Source organism: Cygnus atratus, chromosome 3 (genome assembly GCF_013377495.2).
Source record: "Cygnus atratus isolate AKBS03 ecotype Queensland, Australia chromosome 3, CAtr_DNAZoo_HiC_assembly, whole genome shotgun sequence".
NCBI classification, from domain to species: Eukaryota; Metazoa; Chordata; class Aves; order Anseriformes; family Anatidae; genus Cygnus; species Cygnus atratus.
This window is the reverse complement of record NC_066364.1, coordinates 105,585,975-105,607,762: the sequence shown is the minus strand read 5'-3', so window position 1 is coordinate 105,607,762 and position 21,788 is coordinate 105,585,975. Positions and strand designations below refer to the sequence as shown.

At 36.5% G+C, this 21,788-nt stretch overlaps 1 protein-coding gene across 22 annotated transcripts in view; it reads left to right on the top strand.

Moving 5' to 3' along the window:
- NRXN1 (neurexin 1) overlaps window positions 1-21,788 on the top strand; it is a 731,365-nt gene that overhangs the window by 224,062 nt on the left and 485,515 nt on the right. For 18 of the 22 annotated variants that reach the window (XM_035562244.2, XM_035562216.2, XM_035562225.2 and 15 more), the window contains one exon: window positions 21,147-21,448. In XM_035562244.2, the coding sequence (XP_035418137.1) occupies window positions 21,147-21,448 (302 nt within the window). Of the gene's footprint in view, window positions 1-15,931; window positions 15,942-21,146; window positions 21,449-21,788 lie in introns of all 22 variants that reach the window. The other 4 variants (XM_035562070.2, XM_035562234.2, XM_035562108.2 and 1 more) reach the window with 1 other exon arrangement.

The following is a 21,788-nucleotide window of genomic DNA, read 5'->3' as shown; positions in this document are numbered from 1 at the left end:
TTAATATAAGGAGTAAAGTTGTAAGGCCTGTATGTGAAGTGCATTGATTAACAGGATACAGCATAGGAGTATGTGATTATTTTGCTTTTTTGAAGGGCTCAATAACAGCATGCTGGTGTGGGATTTTGTTCTCCGAGCCAATTACTTGTTTATAATTGAAATTTCCTGAATGGCTTTGCAAGCTTTGGAATCCTGTGCTGAGACTTTTGGAAAAAAATGAGCAAAATATATCCAGTTATTAGAAAGACAGAGAAACAGAAGTACGTGTAGTGGTATGTGTAGTAGAGGACTGAGGAAGGTTGTTTATTCCTTCTTTGTTGGTTAAAGGCTTAGTAACATTTCACAGTAAACTTAGGGGTGTGTGAACAAATTCCTTTCTGTCTTGCTTTCTGCAGGTTGAATTGCTCAACTGCTGACCTGAATAGAGTAGAATAATGCAATATCAACTATGAGCAATGGTTAAAACCTGGTTTATTAAGATGTTAATTATGCTTTATTTGACAATTCCCTGGATAGGATGGCAACCCTCTGGGAATGCTAATGAAAGTTTGGGGTCTGTCTCTGAGAAGTATGTGAGTAACACTGTCACACTGAATTATTTGAAATAGATTGTATCTAAAATAGAAATGTAAGTACATCTTACATGATCAAATTATAGATATGTATTTATGTATTTGAGACAATACAGTTCAGAAGGGACAAGAAGTCCACTGAGTTTTCTGTGAATATATGATCCAAAATTTATTAGTTATTGCCAAGATGATTATTTTTGAACAGTAGTTTTACTGAGTAAAATTTACTTTGCATTCCTCTCTCTATTCTAGACACAGTTTACACTGAAAAGTATTATCCAAATAGTCTAACTTGAACCATTATTTTTTCAAAATTGTACGTGTTGGTTTCTAATCAGCAAGTAATCGTGGCTAATTATCTACTATCTATATAATCTAAATATTGGGAGACATACAGCAACTTTAAGGCAGTCCTGTATTTTCTCACACATTTAATGCTATACCGGTTATTTTATTAACTTGCTGCATTAAGACCTTCAAAAGAAAAAAGTCAGTTGAATATTTTGATCTATAATGTAATGGATACTTTGATTAAATTATCTTTTCCACCACAACAAAATATTTAACTGAGAAAATTTAATATAACAGGTTTCATGTCAGAATACTGGAAAATATAGTATTGCATGTTTATGTAACTTGGTGTAACAGACCTTTACTTAGTGAGCCTTTCTATGGTGCACCTTACTGCAAAAATAACCAAGAAGTATAATATTAATACTTGTCTATAAAAATCAACACAGCTTGCTAGTTCTGTATATTTAAATTATCAATAAAATGTTTTTCAGTACCTCTTACAGCCTGCACCTTGTAAAGGTCTGTAGTAGGAAGTCCTTAGAGACTTTTTGTTCAGTTACCATGGCAACTTTGAACTCTCTCTAGCTGTGGAGAAAGCTTCAAAAATTTTTTTGCTCTATGAAGAAAATGTTTGTATGTTTTTGAGGAAGAAAGACAGGTTTTTTTGAAGAAGTTACACCAGATAAACTTTTTAAAGTATTTTTAAAGTATTTTATTTTTAAAGTATTTAAATTTGTATTTTAAAATGCTTTGGATTTTGCTATTTAAGTACCTAAAAAAATTGCTGAAATGGGAAGGGAGGAAGCAACTTAATTAAAATGCTTTCTTAGGAAATGTTTCCCCGGTTATAAACTTAGACATAGGAATTACATTGCATTTATGTCATAAATTAAACTGTAAAGAGTTCTGTAAGTTGGAAAGATTATCCTTTTAGTGTGATCAGATCTTGAAGTTTAAAAATGTCCCAGTGTTTATACTTATAAGTCTGTTCTCATGTGAGGCATATGCTGCCTCTATCCTGGATAGATTCACAAGCAAAAGTTTTGAGTAGAGAAAGAAATCTATAAGAATCCTTTGAATGGTGGCCTTGCTGTTGGAGAAATGTTAGAAGTAATGCAGGAAACAAATATTGTGGCCACATTGCTTAGAAATAATATAAAAATATATTTGAGCTATCCATAGTCTTCAAAGCCTTCTCAGCTTGAAAGCTTTTACCCCAATTTATTTGTATCAAATTCAGTAAATATTGATAAAATAATTCCTTTATATATATACTTTTTTCTCTTAAGAACGTGAAGATTTATATCTGGTAATTATGAAACTGTCTTTGTGATGGTTATTAAGCCAATATGGTAGTAAGCAATTAATATGTACAATCAAAAATGAGCGGAGGACAGAATCTGGTTTACTTGGCAGTGTAAAACCTGAAAGCTTGCATTAATTCCTACTTGCCTGTATTATTCTAAACATTTATTTTTTAATTTTCACTTGATAGAAGTCATGTTGCTACTAATTACAACACAGGTACTTTTCTGATATTTTAATAGAAAATGCTCATGTATATTAACCGAAGAGAAGTAAGACTATATAAGCTAATTCCAATTCCATCCTTTAAGAAAAGGTTTGTGTACTCGGCAAAGTTAGACAGGTTTTACCAGGGTCTGACAAGTTCATACCATTGAGGCTTGTTATTTTTTCTCTCTTCTAACTCTAAAATTTGAGTTTTATTTTGGTGAACAGTTGTGTTGCTTCGCAAAGGAAAATGATAACAAATTTGAGTAGGGTGGCTTTTTTTTTTTCTTCCCTAGATAAGTGATAAGTGTGACTAGCAATTTGATGTACTGCATAGCTGATCAGAAACAATTGCATTGTGTGTTAGGAAAAAGACCAAGCCTTAATTTTCAATTACTGATGTTTCTTTTAATGCTGGTCCTTTACGTCATCAAGACTTAGGAAATTTCTTCTCTTTAATAATGAGCCATATTTATTGCAAATGCAGTATTGCTTTTGGAGTTAGCTGTTTTTGTTCTGATTCCTAATACAGCATAGACAATACCCAGTCATGTATTGCAGTGGGAAAAATGGATTGTTTCTCAAATGTCATCCTATGTGGTATGTGTAAAATATAAAATATGGAGTCCTGACTAGTAAAATGAAGACAGATAAATACCAGTCTTGCTTCAAAAGGCTAGACTTTGAGGTGATGACGTTTGGTCAAGTCACAGTCTTTTGCTCCTAAAAGCAACTGTCTTTTCGGTATTTTTTCTGAGGAGCTATATATCTACTTGAAGATAGTGCTCCAAAATTAAGATCAGCTTTAAGAATATTTTTTTTAGTGCCTATCCCTTAGTTACTTTGCCTAAATATTTGTAGACAAAATACAGAGGCAACTAATGCCCACATCTCACTTCAGAGTAGATTGTATTAGCTTCTGCAATATAATAAGCCAATTGGGACCAATGCTTGAATTAACATAATAATTAATGTTTCAGCAAATTGTTGTAGGTCACAGTAAGAAAATGTTTAATCTTTCTGCATTCATCTATGTACATTCAAGGCATGGGGAAATCTAAACAGACTGAATTAAACTTAAGTGTATCAGAAATGAACAGAGTGTTTTAAGAAAGCTGTGAAAAAGATTTAGCTTTGTTGGGAGCTGCTCATATTTGGTTTTGTTCTAAAAATAAAAAATACACCAGAATTGGGTCACTACTCAAGTTATAGCTCATTTTATGAGAGAAAGCTGTAGAGATGTAAGAGCCAAAATAGAGAATTATTCTGCATCTGCCCACGTAAGAATCTGGGATTTGGGGGTTCATATTCCATTGCCTATGGTCAGCTATTACTGTAGGAAGAATAACAGAGCACTGGACTAGAATGACTATGTGTGAGATTCAGTATGTCTGGTCAAAATTACTCTGGTGTGCGCGTGTGTGTGGGAGGGGGCAAATACTTACAAAACTACTACAGGTTTATGGGGGAGTGAAAGTGTACTTTTCTAAACATAATGCCAGGCTTAAAAATTGATTGACATTAAGTGGAAGATTTCATGTCCTCTTGAGGGTTGAGTTAAGCCAATGAAAATTCAAAATTACTTTGTACTAGCACTTCACACTTGCAGGGGAAATAAAGAAATCTAGATGTTGATTACCATACTACCAGAAATAAGTCAAGATCCACCTATCTCGAAACCACTTTGGAAATCCAGGGTAAATCCTGAATATCAGTGGAATATTTAAAGTAGTTTTGTTTGTTTGTTTTTCTCCTTTCTCCCCTTTCCTTTTCTTCTTTTTACTGTTACAGGGTAAGTAGATTTAGTCATTTAATGGCTAATTTATTGTTACAGGAATTCACTTGACAAAACAAAAAACAAGCAAAAAAAAATAGCGCACACACAGAAAGAGTGAAGAAAATGTTATGTTCTGCAGAAGTTCTTTGTTACTTGTATTATAGTATTGTTGTGGTTTAACACTGAGGCAGCCAAGTACCACACAACCACTCTATCACTCCTCCTCAGCAGGATGGAAAGTGGGAAAGAAAATGAGACGGAGAGAAAAACAAAGCAGAAGAGCAACAAAAAAACCTTGTGGGTTTGAAATAAGAGCAGTTTGATGAAAGGAAAAAGCAAAGGCTGCACAGAAGCAAAAGGAGAATAAAGATTATTCTCTACCTCCCATCAACAAACAATGTTCAGCAACTTCTTGGGAAGCGTGGCCACAATGCACGTAGTGGTTGCTTGGGAAGATGAATGCTTTCCTTACGAGAGTCCTGCCTCTTTCTTCCCCCACCCTCACACAGCACATCTTTTATTGCTGAGTATGATGTCAGATAATATGGAATATCCCTTTGGTCAGTTTAGGTCAGCTGTACTGGCTGTGTCTCCTCCCATCTCTTGCCCACACCCCACCTTTTGGTGGAAAGGCTATTGGAAAAACAGCCTTGTTGTTGTGGCAGCACTGCTAAGCAACAGGAAAAACATTGGTGTGATATCAGTGATGTTTTTCCCTCAGTAAGTTTGCAGATGACGCTAAGGCGCGAGTGTTGATCTGCTAAAGGATAAGATCTGCTCTTCAGTGGGATCTGGATAGGCTGGACTGATGGGCTGAGGCCAACTGTATGAAGTTCAAGGCTAAGTGCCGGGTCCTGCACTTGGGGCACAACAAACCCATGCAGTGCTAAAGGCCAGGGGAAGAGTGGCTGGAAAGCTGCCCAGTGGAAAGAGCCCTGGGGGTATTGGTCGATAGTCAGCTGAACATGAGCCAGCATTGTACTCAGGTGGCCAAGAAGGCCAATGGCATCCTGGCTTGTATCAGGAACAGTGCAGCCAGCAGGAGCAGGGAGGTGATTGTCCCCCTGTACTCTGCTCTGGTGAGGCCACACCTCGAGTACTGTGTTCAGTTTTGGGCCCCTCACTACAAGAAGGACATCGAGGTGCTCGAGCATGTCCAGAGAAGGGCAACGAAGCTGGTGAGGGCTCTAGAAAACAGGTCTTATGGGGAGTGGCTGAGGGAACCTGGGGTTGCTTAGCCTAGAGGAAAGGGAAGGTTTTAATATAATGTATAATTTGCACTGTATAATTATCTTAAAGGAGGATATAGTGATGTAGGGGCTCTTCCAGGCACCAAGTGATAAGACATAGGCATAGGAATAGGCTGCCCAGGCAAGTGGTTGAGTCACCATTCCCTGGAGGTCTTCAAGAAATTTGTAGATTTAGGACTTAGTAGCATGGTATAGTGGTGGACTTTAGTACTAGGGTAACAGTTGGACTAGATGATCTTAGAGGTCTTTTCCAATGTAAATTATTCTATGATTCTATGAACACTGTTCTTGCTACAGTTGCAAAGCACAACACTGTATGGGCTGCTGTGGAGAAAGTTAACAGACCAGCCAGACCCAGTACAAATATTCTGAGCAGCTAGTGCAAACTCTTGTTCAGCTGTGGTTGTGGTTCTACAAACAGTATCAAAAAAGTGGAACACGTGGAAAGAAAATAAAAATTGTGCCAGGATGGTGGTGGTGGGGAGGGGTGGACAGAACACATGACAGTGAGTTTGCCTAAATCAATGAGAGAGTGCAGAAAAAGTGTTCTCAGCTCAGCCTGTTTCTTTTATGGTAGCATGGAAAACTTGCCTGCTAACTCCGTGTTGGAAGGTGGGGACATAGCAAGACAAAACAGGAGTTACACGAGCTACACATGGATGCATCCAACAATAATAATTTTGTGTCTAGCAGATTGGTGCACATCACTTGCTTTCACTTATGAAATGGAAATAGTTGAAAGTGCATATTGTTTCTGTAGCTACAGGCTAATGTACAAACAAATAATCTTTAAATAATCAAATCAAATTATCCTGGAGCTGAATTGTTTTATCTCTGAAATTGTGCTTAAAGTTTCAGTTTAGGAATACAGTGGAAACGGAGACAAGAAGAGAATTAGGAAAGAGTGCAGAGGTAGTCTGCAGATTTATTATTTAACGATACTTGAAAAAAATTTTATAAGTGAACATGCTTCTTATTTTAAACTACTTACAATTGTGACACTGTTTTATTTGAATACAGGGGTATAATATTACCACAGCAATAGGTGGAATTATAATATACTTTGAACAACGCATCTTATTAATACCAAAACTGAATGCTATAGGGATTACAATCAAAACTCTTAGCAAATCTGTAGGGTGTTGGATTCTTGAGGAGAAATATAGAAAACAAATATAGATTGCTTGGTTGATTGACAAATGTGATAATTCCCTTTCTTCCCTGGAAGTTTAAAAAAGTTTAAATAATTTTATGAATGTAATGACCAACCTGGTGTTTCAGTGATGACTGCCAGTGTTTTCTGTGAAGAACACTTCAAATTTAATTTGAAGGTATCCAGAATAGTCATCAAATAGCTTTAAAAAAATCTAATGACATGTATTCTGCAGGATCAAATACCTTCTGTATGTACATTAAGTACTTTACACATTTTCTCAGGGTGGTATAAAATAGAAAGGTTTTTAGAAAAGCAAAACCATATTCAGCAATACAAAAAAGAAAAACTAGCTTGTAGAATAAGGCTGAATTACTAGCTTATAGAATTTACAGTATGAACATTTTCTGAATGTATAGTGATCCCGTCACTCTGGCTACTGCACCATGGCATTTTCTTAACATAGTAAATGTAAGACCTAGCCAGCCTCTGGGGCTGTGTGTCTAAACAGCTGAGCAGTAATTATAGGGGATCCTTGAGGCATGGCCAGAAGGGAGTGAAGGTGGCTGGTAAGAACAATAGTATTTGAGTAATTTGAAGTAAAATTTCGGTTATGCTATAGGGAAGAACAAAAATACAACTCATTTCTTCTAAGTGAAATTAAAGTGGTTTATTATACCTACAGTCCATGTAAAACCCGCAGCATTTTGCGGACTTTGTGTTGTAGTAGTCAATCCAGCTCTACTCTTTGCTCCCCAGTCCAATGGTGTCGTTGTGTGGGACCAAAAGTCAGGTCCAAGCTGTGCCGGAGGAACCAGCCTCTGACTTCTGTTGTCAGTGACACAGAAGTCTTGGAGCTTTTCTCATCAGCTGGGAGACAGAAATTTGTAGAGAACAGATGTCAGTTTCCAAAACCTTTGGTCCAAGGATAGAGACTCCAGGACTATTTTTCCTGCCGGTTGCTTAGCAGTTTATTGAAAAAGGGGAGTAGAAAAATCTGGAAGTTATCTACTATACTGTCAGTTGAGTATCTCACCCTCTCTCTTTTAAGATTATCTCCTTTGTTAAATTATTTTTTGGTTGTGTTTTCATGTAAGTGTTCTTTGGATAAATATTTCATGGTTGGTTTTTCTTTATAACCCCAGGCATGAGTTTGTAACTAGTAAAACAAAACAAACAAAAAACACTCCTGTACAGTGATAATAAATATCCAAATACATTCAACAGTTATTTTAGATATAAGTTCTTCAAGAATTGGAATTTTGTTGATGTCTAATGTTCCTAAAATGAGCCAAGGTTTCTGACAGTGTCATTGTCTTTTTATCTACATTCTTTTTTCAACCCTTTCCCTCACCTGAGAGATGAGATCTGAAGTTTTGCTAGATGCATACAATAATTCAAATGTGTCAAATTATCTACCATACTGTCTCTCACTGTATGAAGTGTATTTATTGCATTAATAACAGGATGAAGTATTTGTGGTGTAAATATGCTGTTTTCAGCAGAATTTACCAGCAGATAATTTGGCCCAGACATGACAGCAAATCTTTCGTCTAAAATGTCAATATTGCACTAGAGTCCAATTATTTTTATACTCTGCTAATCCTCTTTCATTTTTTACAGTGTTACAGCAGGCTTCTGTAAAAAGGCTATTGGTAACATCTCAGTGGGGATGCCTCTTTATTCAGCATTTTCAAAGACTTACTGGCTTCTGAAAAAATAAAGATCAGTAGGTAATGCTGAATTCATGAAAAAAGTTAGTCTTAAAAAAAATCAAAATAACCAACCTATAAATGCATAATGTAGTCCTGGTAATTCTGCCGCTTGCAGAAGTTTTCTTGGATTTCCTCAGATTTGATAATGAGACTTTACTGTAGTTAGAAATCTTCCTATTTTTACAACACGTATAAAATTGCCCTTCAAAGATCGGGCCTTTTTTCTATTCATGGCTGAAAATAAATTACACATTGCTAAATACAATTTTAAAAATATGGTTAGATCAAGAAACCTACTGATCATTTAAAGTCAGCATTATTTTAATAAATATTTAAGGTCTGTTTAAAATAAGTATCAAGAGTATGTCTTAAGACTCTCAAAGAGTGCATATTATCAGGTTCTGGTACATATTGTAAAGAAGAGGAGGAAATGATAGAAAGAATTGTCTTGTATTTAATATAGAAAAATTCTTATAGTTGTTACTTGAAACTTCTTAATATATCCACCAAGTTTCTTTAAATTGTCTCTATCACTTTATGGGTGTAAGTTTTAGGCAAACGTACTGAAAAAGAGGTAGGGAAACGTGTTTAAGAGCTTTAATATCATGCTGAACTATTCGTATATGGACCTCTATAAGTAGGCTTGTTTCACAAAGTGAGTTTTACAATGAAAATGGCAGAACTCTTAAACTTAGATTTAAGGCATTTGTTTTGGTAACAAACTGTGATTTTAGAAAACAAGCATTAGGTTAGCTGCTGCTGCTCCTTCACAACCTAATGGAAATTACACTGACAGCTGTCTATGTTCATTAGCAAAAAAATTGCTTACATACTTTTGGATTTGTAATCAGGTAGACCCAGATTTTGAGATGCAGTCACATGTGAAATTAATGAATCTTATGGTGATTATTTGCTCAAAACTCTCATGTTATATTCTCCAGACATATGATCTCCTTTACATCTCCAGAGTTCTTTACAACATAACTTCTTTCTTCCAAAATATCATCATGTAAATTTTGATTCAGTTTCAAAAAGGGAAATAATGATGAAAAACAATTGTATCCTATCAAACTATTACAGATATATTTGGTATTTTGTGTTTTGTTTATAGTCCTGAAAAATAAGTGTTAGTTAAGAATAAGCAATAACGCTAGTTCATCTACCAATTCACCAGCAAGAGGTAGCAGTAAAGTAATTCCTAAAACAGTCCTAGCATGCCAGACATAAAAAAAAATAAAATAAAATAAGTCTACAATACACCAGTATACAATGTGATATGTCAGCCTTCTTTGGATTTCATCAGAGTTGAGTATGTTTTTTAAAATAAAAAAGTTGAATTATTTTGAATTAATTAGGCCTTTTACCCACATCTTTGACATGTGTTCCTATTTCTATTTTTTATTCTTCTATCTGGGTGCTGCACCCACAATGGAAATGGAGCTTTTTTGTTGTTGATGATATTAAGGACTATTCTGATCTTTAGATGTGATTGGGCATTCCCAGTGGCTGCTGGTTACTAAGGTCACTGAGTGGCATATCTGTTCCTCTCAGCAGGAATTACCATGCAGTAAGAAGGGCCTCTGAAGGAGAACAGAAACTAAGATAGAGGAAAGAAAGGAGGGCAGAGTTCAAACAAACAAAGGAATATAATAATTGTAATTACCTATAGTAATATAGGACCAACTGTTTTTAGGCAGAATATCAGTCTGTCTTATGACAGTTTTATTGCAATATAATCCTAACAATAAAGGTTTTATACATGTTGGGAAGCCATATGAGTCATTTATGTGGATTTTGAAATAATCATTTCATGATTATGTACATGTGCTATTTGTTCTTGAATGTCTCTTACAATATATATGCAGGTAGTTGCAGTTCCATGTAAATAACTGCATGATTGTTATTCTCTCTAAAATATAGAGACAGTTCAGCTGTCTTTATGGTCATGATCTGGAGACGCTATTATCACACAAATAGTTACTAATAATATTTCATTTGCTTCCATTCTAAAATACCCATTTTCTGTGTCCTTAAAAAAAAAATAAATAAATAAAATAAAAATAAATAAAAATCTTGATACATAGTTGATTCTTCATTCCAGAGAAAAAGGTCTGTTCTTATCCCAGATCAAGAATGGACTGTGCAGTACTTGTCACTAAAATGTCTATGCATTGTCCTTAATTTTGTCCACCAAGTGCATTCATAAAGATAATAAAAAATATACTCTGTTATTGTTTGTATAGTATCGAATAATGGTTTGTCACATGACATGTATCCTTGAAATTTGTTTAATAATCTTATTTTAAGATTTCTGGTTTATTTTTCCTTAAAAAAAATGTTTCAGCCATTATCAAATAGCTTTGATTTATCCTGTCTGGATGATTTTATTTCTCTGGTCTGTGGTCCCATTACTTTTGATACATAATAAGGTCAAAGCGTCCAATGGTATGCATTTGATTTGAATCAAGCAAGGGTACAGGATCAAATTATTATCAAATCAGCCAGACTTATTCCGTGATTTAATACTGCCAGGAAGGAGGCTACATATGCAGTAAAGCTAAACGTAGTGCTTATGTAGGATTGCAGAATCTGCTATGAGAAATCTGCTAAAGCCTGTGGAAGTATTTCTTCTGGCCATTTGATCAAACTCTAAGAACCTAAATGAACCTCTAGCGAAGTGAATGTTAAAACTATTGTTGACTTTAGTGGGAAATAAGGTAAATTCTAAGGAAATAAGAAATATGCCTTTCCTGTGCTCGCGTGTGCTATGATGAGACATGCTTCTTGTCTGAAGTCTTTCTATGATACGAATAGATCCCATGTCTTTATATATTCATAATCAGCTATTTGGGATTGTAACTGCAGTAATATACAGTAATTTACAGTACTCAGAATTCATAATGAAAACATGTTATACTCAGTTATTGGGTTCATATTATCTAGTGTTTTTCTATGTAGGTAATTACATTTTAATCATTAAATGAAGTGCAACACTTCATGCTGGCTAGAATGACTGCCATACATTTTTAATGGTTTCTCTAAGTGTCATTAAGTGATAATTTGAAAAAAATAAATAAACACCCATCAATAGACACAATTCATTATTAATAAAGTCTGTTCTTAATTTGCTTTTAAAAACAACAAAAGGGTGCCATGAAATGCTGTAGTGATAGATTATAACTGCTTCTTATATAAAACATACAAATATATTTTAATAATTTTGTTGAATCTCTTCATTCTAAATGCATTTCTTAATAAAAGTAAAAGACTACATCTGCATGATAGAACTAGAGAGTTGATACAGGTATCATAGACTCATTTAGATTGAAAAAGACCCTTAGATCATCAAGTTCCAACCATCACCTAACACTACCAAGTCCACCACTAAGCCATGTCCCTAAGCACCACATCCATATATCTCTTAAAGGGATGGCAACTCTACCATTTTCCTGGGCAGCCTGTTCCAATGCATAACCATTTTTTTCCATGCAGAAACTATTAGATATATAATCTGAACCTCCTCCGGTGCAACTTGAGGCCATTTCCTCGTATCCTATCACTTCTCATATGAGAGGAGAGACCAACACCCACCTCACTACAACCTCCTTTCAAGTAGTTGTAGAGATCAGAACTCCTCTGATCCTCCTTTTCTCCAGATTAAACAATCCCAGTTCCTTCAGCCATTTCTCATAAGTCTTATTTTTAGTGCCTTCACCAGCTTCATTGCTCTTCTCTGAACATGTTCCAACAACTCAAGATCCTGGGATGGTTAATTAACAGTAATGCGTTACAGTTTTTGTGTCCTGCATCTGATGATGGACAGAATATTTTGACTTTTGTATGTCTTCTAAAATGTAAAAGCAAGATGCAGTAAAATTCTGTAAGCCCACTTTCTTTTTTTTTTTTTTTTTTTTTTTTTTGCATCTTTGTTAACTTACACTGAAACTGTACAGTGGCAAATCTGTGGTTCTTTTACCTGCTATTTTCCCATTTCATAGCCAGGTATGGCAAACAGCATTGCAGTTGATGTGTTTCTCATCGCTTTCCAAATGGCATTGCCCTTTTGAGGGCAAAGATGACTGAGCTTGAATCTAAGTGATCATGAGAGGGGTTTTAGTTTCTCGTGAGGAATGCATTATTCCGAAGTCTGGAGAAATGCAGAGATGGATTATGACTGCCTCCCCTCTGTAGTGGGTTTACGTGTCAAGGTTTTGGTGGCAGGGGGCCATAGGGGTGGCTTCTGTGAGAAGAATCTAGAAGCTGCCCCATGTTAGGTAAGGGCCCCACTGCTCACCAGAGCCGAGCCAATAAGCGATGTTGTTTTGCGCCTCTGTGAGAGCATACTTAAGATGGAAAAAAAAAAAACACAACACTGCACCACACAGCAGCTGGGAGAGAGAGAGGAGTGAGGAACAGCCTTGCAGGCGCCAAGGTCAGTGAAGAAGGAGAGGGAGAGGTGCTCCAGGCACCGGAGCAGAAGTCCCCTGTGGCCTGTGGTGAAGCCATGGTGAAGCTGGCTGTCCCCCTGCAGTCCATGGAGTACCACGGTGGAGCAGGGTTCCACGCTGCAGCCCATGGAGGAGACCACAGTGGAACAGGTGGACGGAACAGGTGGACCTGCACTGACGGAGGCTGTGGCCTGTGGAAGACCCCTGCTGGAGCAGATTCTGGGCCAGACCTGTAGCCTGTGGAGAGGAGACCACGCAGGAGCAGGTGACCTGGCAGGAGCTGCTGCCCGTGGGGGATCCAGGTTGGAGCAGTTTGCTCCTGAGGGATGGACCCCATGGTACGGACCCATATCTGGAGCAGTTCTTGAAGAGCTGCTGCCTGTGGGAAGCCCATGTCGGATCAGTTCAGCAAGGACTGCATCCCATGGGAGGGACCCCACAGCACAGGGGACGAGAGTGATCGAGAAGGAGTGGCGAAGAAGCGCCATAGACTGTCCATTATCCCCATTCCCCAGCGCTGCTCGGGGGGAGGAGGTGGAAGAGGGTGGATGGGGGGGGGAAGGTGCTTTTGGTTTCTTTCCTTTGTTTCTCACTTCTCTAGCTTGTTAGTAATAAGCAATAAATCTTACTATCTCCCTATGCTGAGTCTGTTTTGCCCATCACGATAATTACTGCGCAATCTCCCTGTCCTTATCTCAACCCTTGAGCCCTTTTCATCGTATTTTCTACCCGTTCCTCTTTGAGGAGGGGGGAGGGAGAGAGCGGTTGCAGTGGAGCTCAGCTGCCCACCCGAGTAAAACCACCACACCCTCGCAAAATTTCTGTATTTTGTTCAGTTTGGCCAAACAAGAATAATGTCACAGTTATTATTTGAATTCACACCATCGATGTCTTTTCAAACTATCTGGAAACAGTTGTGTTACGATACTTCCATTGGAAAGTTATTATATGCTTTTTTTTCTACTTTCAATCAGTTTGAAACCAGCAGTTTTCAGATGCATTCTTCTATACACTAAGCGTGTTTTTACGGGTACCAGCTGCCTGTGAAAGAGTTCTTCAATAGTTCTTAACTGGCAGCATCTACTGGAAAATGTGATGAGTATCTAGTTGAGTAACCAGAGACTAATGAGTATCTCATTAGGTACTATTCAAACACTGAGACCATTTGTCTGTCACATTATTAATAGCAATGAAACTCACTTGAATAAAAAACAAATTTCTTCTTTTGTTAAGTATTGATACCAGAAGTGAATATTCTTATTTACAAAAATGTTGTTGAATCATTTCAGTGTTTCTAGCCTTAGCTTCCTAAAAGCCACTTACATCAGCATGCTCAACTGATTTGAGTTTTACTGAAAACATAGTAACTAGTGTAAAAAGAAAGGGAATTGCTTCTGTACCTACAGCCAGAACATGCTTGGAGTATAGGTGAAGTTTGACTTCTCTTTAGAAATAAAATAGGTCACTGAGGTTTGCCATGTCAGCAAGTAATTTGTTGAGGTTGCTAGTATTCCTAACAAAAGAGTGAAGTTTTTGCTGTGAGGAGAAACAAAAATGTGGAAAATAATGTTTTAAAGGATGAGGGCTGCAGGAACAATAACAGAGCCACAGGATGGTTGAAGTTGGAAGGTCATCTGGCCCAACCCTCTTGCTCAAGAAGGGACACCTAGAGCAGGTTGCCTAGAAACGTGCCCATGCAGCTTTTGGATATCTCCAAGGAGGGTGACCCTACATCCTCTCTGGACAATCTGTGCCAGTGCTCTGTCACACTCACAATAAAGAATGTTTTCCTGATGTTTAGATGGAACCTCTCATGTTCCTGTTTGTGCTCATTACCATTTTTCCTGGCATTGGGTATCACTGAAAAAGAGTCTGGCTCTGTCTTCTTTGCATCCTCATTCAGGTATTTACATTTATTTATGAGATCCCCCTCCATCCCCAAGGATGATCATGGGAAGGCCGACTCACTTGTAGCTCCCTGGATTTTCCTTCTCGCTCTTCTTGAAGTTAGGAGTGATGTTTGCTTTCCTCTAGTCTCTCCCAGTCACCACATTTGATCAAAAATTATCAAGATGGCCTTACAATGATGTCTGTATGTTCCCTTAGCACTCGTTGGTGCCTTAAGTTGTTTCTTTAAAAATATAAAATGATACCCAAATCTTGACAGGTACACCATTTGTTTTGTAAAGTAATTTAACTTATGTTATTATGTGGTATTTCACTACTACTGTCGTTAGCCATTCAGACATAATATTTCATAGAAGGCAAGATTTTTAAGTTTGAATTGATTTGTAAGTTTTTAACATGATTTTAATGAGAAAGATTGATGATAATGTGTTGTCAAAGATAGATGGTGGGGAATATTTGTACACTTTAGTACTGAATTTCTGATTATCTGTTGCTACTGAGAACACTTTGATAAGCATTTGATAAATGGTGAATTCCATAATATTGAAGAATCTAGAGTAGAAAATGAAACAGATCTACCAGCATACTGGATTAAGCATGAAAACCTGAGATTTAGTTTTTGTTGTTTTTTTTTTTTGTTTTGTTTGTTTGTTTTTTTTTTGTAATTAGGTTTATGGAATGCGGTAGTTTTGTCCATGTTTATCTAGCATATCGTATACCTTCATGCTTACCCAAATGACTGTCAAATACAAAAGCTACCAAATAAGGAAATACATGATATAGTCAAGAACCTTCAGCTAAATTACAGGTTTTGCTTGCTTTTTTCTTTCTTAATTGGTGTTTTTGTTAGAGCTGCTAAAATGCTACCTTCTGTAGATGTTATCTTAAAACACTTCAGTTGCTTTTGAAGAATTACAATGTTAAAAGTGATTTGGTGTGAAGAACTGCAGACTCTCCAAAGTAATCCCTGTTCCCAGATAGATATTTTAAGACAAGACTACAACAACAACATCAAAAACCATGACGTTATCTAACATTGTGATGTGAACATGGTATTAACTGACTTCAACTTAGAGCAAATGCTGTTGGTAAACCTACAGAGCAGTGTTGTACACATTTTCTTAATTAGATCTGAAGTAGTAGAGCTGTGCAAGTATTATACAGCATCTGGTAGAGCTGGTTAAATTTGTGTTTTAGAGATGTACTGTGTATGTCCAAGTGAGAATATTTTTTATGACTGTATTTGAATGCATGATATGAAATGCATACAAAATGCCAGAAGAGGATGGAGCGATTGGTGAGCCAGTTAGAGGTTCTGAAGGTGAAGTTGTCTTGTGTCCCCACAGAGGGGAGGATTAATCTCCTGACTGCAATGCATGAACACACTGTTGTCAGATGAGAAACTTTCCCAGTTATCTGAAGTAAGATGAGAAACTTTCCCAGTTATCTGAAGTATGGATTTGACCTACCTGATAAATGTCTGTGCTCTGATGCACTATTATCATACTTTAATGGAGGCCTGTTATGGATTTACAATGCAATTTCAGAGCGATCAGGGGCCATGTGGTCCTACTACAATGAATTCTGAAAACTGAATAAGCAAAATGCAATGCTACAATGTAAAAATAGAAAAAAAAAAAAAAAAGCATGTATGTTTTGGTAGGTTAAAAAAAAAAAGAGGAAAAAAAAAGTTTGGGATAAGTATGGAATTAAAGGCTTTTCCCACATTTTTCATTTTTTTCAACCAAAATATTTTTCTGACATAAAATATTATGATAAATTTTGACTTTAATTTCTTACCTTTAGGCCAGTTTTTAAACAAATTAATGCTATTTAGATGCAATGCCAAATAGATTTTTAAAAAATTAAATGTTTCAGCGTAACCTAAAGAAAAAGAAACGCTAAAAACTGCCAGCACTTCAGATTCAAACTTTACATGCCACTTTCTTGCCAAAATTAGTGGTTAAATTAAACCTCAGTTTACGAATTCTTTAGAGATTCACCAAATGGGATACCTAATCATCCTCATTCTAGTTTCTGCCATGTGAATTGGGGGAATCTTCATACACAAGTTGATTTTGATCAGCTCATGTGTCAAGTGATGACACGTAATGTGAAGGAAAGCACTACAGTATTTCCATAACATTTGTTTAAGTAGCTTATATGAACACCATAAAATGTATCAATTACTTTTTTTTTTGGTGACATTACTAAAAAGTAGTACAGACCTTATTATAGAAGCTGCAAGAATTGGGGAAGAGATCAAATAGTGAATTAAGTAGTGTACATACCATCATTACATTGATTGAAGATGCTACAGAAGAAGAAGAGTCCATAGGTTGCCATTAGTAATCTTACTGAAAGTCAGTCAGATGGGACCCATATTAAACAGATGTTTTCCAATCTGTGAAGCTGATTTGATCTTTCCAATGACAACTCGAGCTTTTTTTTTTTTTTTTCCCTTTTTCCTTTTTCCATTGAAGAGGTAAAGTGCTACTGATTTGGCCTTTTATTTTCTCCCTTAAGGAAAATGCAAGACTAAACTTCTTGACATAAATGAATACTTACAAAATAACATAATAGACACAGAAATGTTAACCTCTGTATTGGATGTCTGTAGCAAGGTATTGGTAGCAGGAGAGCAGGTGGTGGCCTCCCTGAGAAGAAGTCGGGACTGTCCATGGTAGACATAGCTGGTTTCAATGGCCCCACCACAGGGCAAAGTTGAGCCCATCAGCCAAATTGTTGGTGTCTCTAAAAGCATTAAAGAGATGGCAAAATACTGCCTGTCAGAAGGAGGGGAATGGAAAATGGAAAATGAGAGGGGAGTTGCTCCAATTACTGTAGCAGAGATTTAACTGCAGCCTGTGGAAGAGACCATGTTGGAGCAGGTATTTCTCTGCAGCTTCTGGAGGGCCCCATGCCAGAGCAGGTGGATATTTCCTCCAGGAGCTGTTGCCTGTGAAATGCTTTAGCAGATTTATCCTGAAGGACTGCAGCCCATGGAGAGGACACATGGTGGAAGAGGGGAAAAGACTGAGGAGGAGGGAGCCGCACACAGGAGCTGGTGTGGACTGCCTACAGCCTCCATTCCCCATCCCCCTGTACTGCTCAGGGCAGGACAGGGAGAGGTAGAGGAGGCAAGAATGAAGCAGTGAAGGGAATGAAGTTGATCCAATGGAAAAAAATGGGGAGAAGGCTTTGTTTTAATTTTTGGTTTTGTTTCTCACCTTCCAAAACTATTTTAATAGCAATAAATGAAAATGATTTTTTCCAAGCTGAATATGTTTGGCTTGTGATAGTAATTGGTAAGTGATCTCCCTGTCTTTAGTTAATCCACAAGCTTTTCTATCTTACTTACCCCTGCAGTCCCCTTGATGAGGGGGAGTGAGAGAACAGCTGGGTGGGTGGGTGTCTGGCAGCTGGCCAAGGTCAACCGAACAACATCTAAAAGGCTTTTTTTTTTTTTTTTTTTTTTTTTTAAGTCTGCATAAATTGTGGCTCTGTTTACAATATGAGACTATAATTTTGCTTTTGAATGAGCTTGCTCCTTCAGGCCCTTCTTTGGGGAAGTTTTAAAAAATGTGCCTGGCATGCTGTTACAGTTCTATTCATTTTCACATCTGTGTAAGTGATCTGGTTTTGCAGAAGTAGTTTATATTGCATAATATTTATACATAAATATACTGCATGTTGATTCATTTATATTCTTTAGCTTTTTGTGTTTGAGTCATTAAATACATGGTAGATGTAGTTTTGTCCCAAGTTGCTGCATTTAATATTTATCATCTATTCAGTGTAGCTATTCATGCTGTTTTAGTATGCGTTTGCAGTAAGCATCCATACCAAATAAATTTGCTCTTGAGCGTTTTATGCTTTTATTAAACATTCATTAAATGGGAGGCATGGTAGTCATGCGGTCCACTGCTTAGTGTATTGAAACCCTAGAAAATGCATTGTTTGTAAATTTTTTAAAACAAAACAAGCCGTGATTTTCCTCCTCTACTGAAACATGTTAGGATCCGGGGCTCTTAGTCTAGTGTTGGGTTCTGCACACAAGACTGAGAATTTTTAAGATCCAGAGAATGGGTACAACAAATTCTGTATGTCCTTAGAGTATATTTGCAGTAAGTCTCTTGACCTGCTGTTTCTGATGGACTTGGATGATAGATAGGTATTTTCTTGCTTCTCTATTGTTGGCTATGCTAAAGGTAAAAATAAAGACTTTTGGACAGATTAAACAGACTAATTTTTGGCATCAGTCATGCAAATAAAATCTAGCTCACATTTCAATCAAGTTCAACAGGGGGTAAAATTTGTCCTAAGTGTAAGAAATTTATGCTTGATAAAAAGAAGTCTGGAAAAATGCCAAAGTTATTTTTAAAACCAGACTAATTTAACTGCTTTTTCTCTATGATAAGCCTTAGTCAGAACTCCTGTAAGAATGTAATTTTTGTCCAGAATGGAACCTGTGGGGAATAAAAGGCTTTCTCGGGATTACTGTTCTCCAGAAGCTTGGGAGGGTGAGATAGCAGTTATGTTGTAACCTTTCTTACCATGCAACTGTTTATATTCCTAAGCCTATATTTATCTGAGTTCCTCACTAGAAAGGTGATAGTGTTTGTCCATGGAGGTACCAGCTGTATGAATATTACAGAAGCATGGGTAGGATATAGCAACGTTTTCATGCTACATAGCACCTACTGTATATTTATTGTACATAAGAAATGGCCAATATAGGAAGCAGTCTGTATATTATGTATGATCATCTGCTTGTTGAAAGAGAGGGAACATCACTTAATCTGGAACTCAAGACTAGGGATTTTTGTTTGGTGTTTGTATCTTTTGAGAACACCTCTAGCAAAATAGAGGGGAAAACCCTCCTTAAGGGTGCTCGGAGAGGTGTTTGTTTATTTTTTAAAGTGTTTAATTACAAAATAGGCTTAGCTTGTTAAACCCAGGTGTGAATTTCCTTTTACAAATCCTGGTAGTTTTATTTAGGGTAAGATACTTCTGAAGCCTGATTTGGTCATTGTGTGGAGCATATTAGATAAGTAGAGGCTACTAGACCATTTTTAAAATTTATATATATATTAATATATTTGTAAGAATATTATTATATTCATTACCATTTTATGCTTAAATATATACACATATATAAAATGGTCTAATGGGATTTGCCTTCTGCTTCATTAAACAAACAAACAAAAAAACTCCAAATAACTGCATCAAACCAGTGAGATAACACCTCAAAATAATTGTAGACCATTAATTTTTAATGTTTTTATCAAAAAAAAAAAAGTTCAATAAAAATGTAATCACTGAAGTCCTATTTATCTGATTTTACAGTGCTGTACTATTGAAAGTAAAATAGGCATTGCAAATACCTAGCATTTCTTTTTTGTCCAGTCTGCTGTAGGGGGACCTAAGCAGATGAGACAGAACAACAGCAGACAGATATGCCTGGAGAATTTTCCTAAAACTATGTTCTCACACCTGCTTTTTGTCTGCTCTGTCATTAACTGTTCTATTCTGCTCTCTTTTAAATTCATGCTGTTATTATTTCCTTTACCTGTGTATTTATGTTTGGGTCTTGTGCTGATGGTATGACAGACTGGTGTTTGCAGCTATATTCTGGAGATTGAGTTTATAGCTCTTACATATTATGAAATCTGACATCCTCAGATTTTCATACCCGTACTATTACACTACTCCAACATTTACAGATTTCCATTGAATTCTTACTAGCATTTATTATTAACTAAACATAAACAAATCCTGACTTCGCGTATCTCCAAACCCTGTACACATTGTATAAGGTTGGTGTATATGTTTATCTGTAGGACTTCAGAGAAAACATAATCTCCATATATGTTGTTATACTTTTCTGATGAGGCTGAAAACTTAGCTTGTCCTTTTTGTGTTTCTTAATCACCTTTAGGATAAACTAAGAAATAACCTGTATGACACATGCATGCTAGTAAAAGTATATCTCAGAAAAACTATTTGTTTACTATTTCATCTTAACTTGTTGTTTGGCATGGTAGTAGGTGTAGGTTTGGATAAGTTATATTCTTAAATAAATGTTTCGTAGTTATTCAAGACCTTAGGCCAAAGCACTTTGAGATATCTAGGTTGATTCCTTTTGAGATGCTGTGATTTTAGTGAGGGTGAGGAAAGAAAAGATCCAGGTTTTGACTGAAATAATGTTTTAGTTTGCGTATTCTCCTAAATGCTATGTGCTTAGATGCATTCCAGATCACATTGCTGATGCAGTATATTTTCTAAGTTTAATTGTACCCATAAAGGTTCTGTACGAAAATACTATGTTCATAGAAAATCTTAGTTATCTTTTTTACTTCATGTATTTTGTGTTTTAAATTAATTACTTTTTGATATAGTGCTTACAGTAATACTGTTGAATTAGCTATATTAGCTATATAATCTATGAAAACAGCTTTGTAGTAAGTGCCAATGATTTATTTATTTATTTATTTATTTATTTATTTTTCCCCAGGAAAAGAAGAGTATATTGCAACGTTCAAGGGATCAGAATACTTCTGCTATGATTTATCTCAGAATCCCATACAAAGTAGCAGTGATGAAATAACTCTCTCATTTAAAACACTTCAGAGGAATGGACTGATGCTTCACACAGGAAAATCAGCTGATTATGTCAATCTTGCACTGAAAAATGGAGCTGTCTCCTTGGTCATTAATTTGGGCTCAGGGGCCTTTGAAGCACTGGTGGAACCTGTGAATGGGAAATTTAATGACAATGCCTGGCATGATGTGAAAGTAACCAGGAATCTGCGTCAGGTAACAGTACAATGGATACAAGAATAATTGACTGTTTTGAGTAAATGCTTGATGATTTGAAAGTTGCATAGTGTCACATTGGATGTGTTGTAGGCATTTTATTAGTTCTTTATTTGCACAAGGAGGGATATTCCTGCCACACTTGAGCAGGGGCATATCTAGAAAGTTGTAGGGCAAGCAGCTGTCTGAATGAGACAGTATTACAGTTAGGTATTTTAAGACTATAGGTATCACTATGGTGTTTCTCCAGTACATCTGTCTGCCCTTGCAGTCTTGCATTAGCCAAGGCTAAAAACTTTCCATGGGACATAAGTTACTCTAACTCCATTGCAATTCTTTA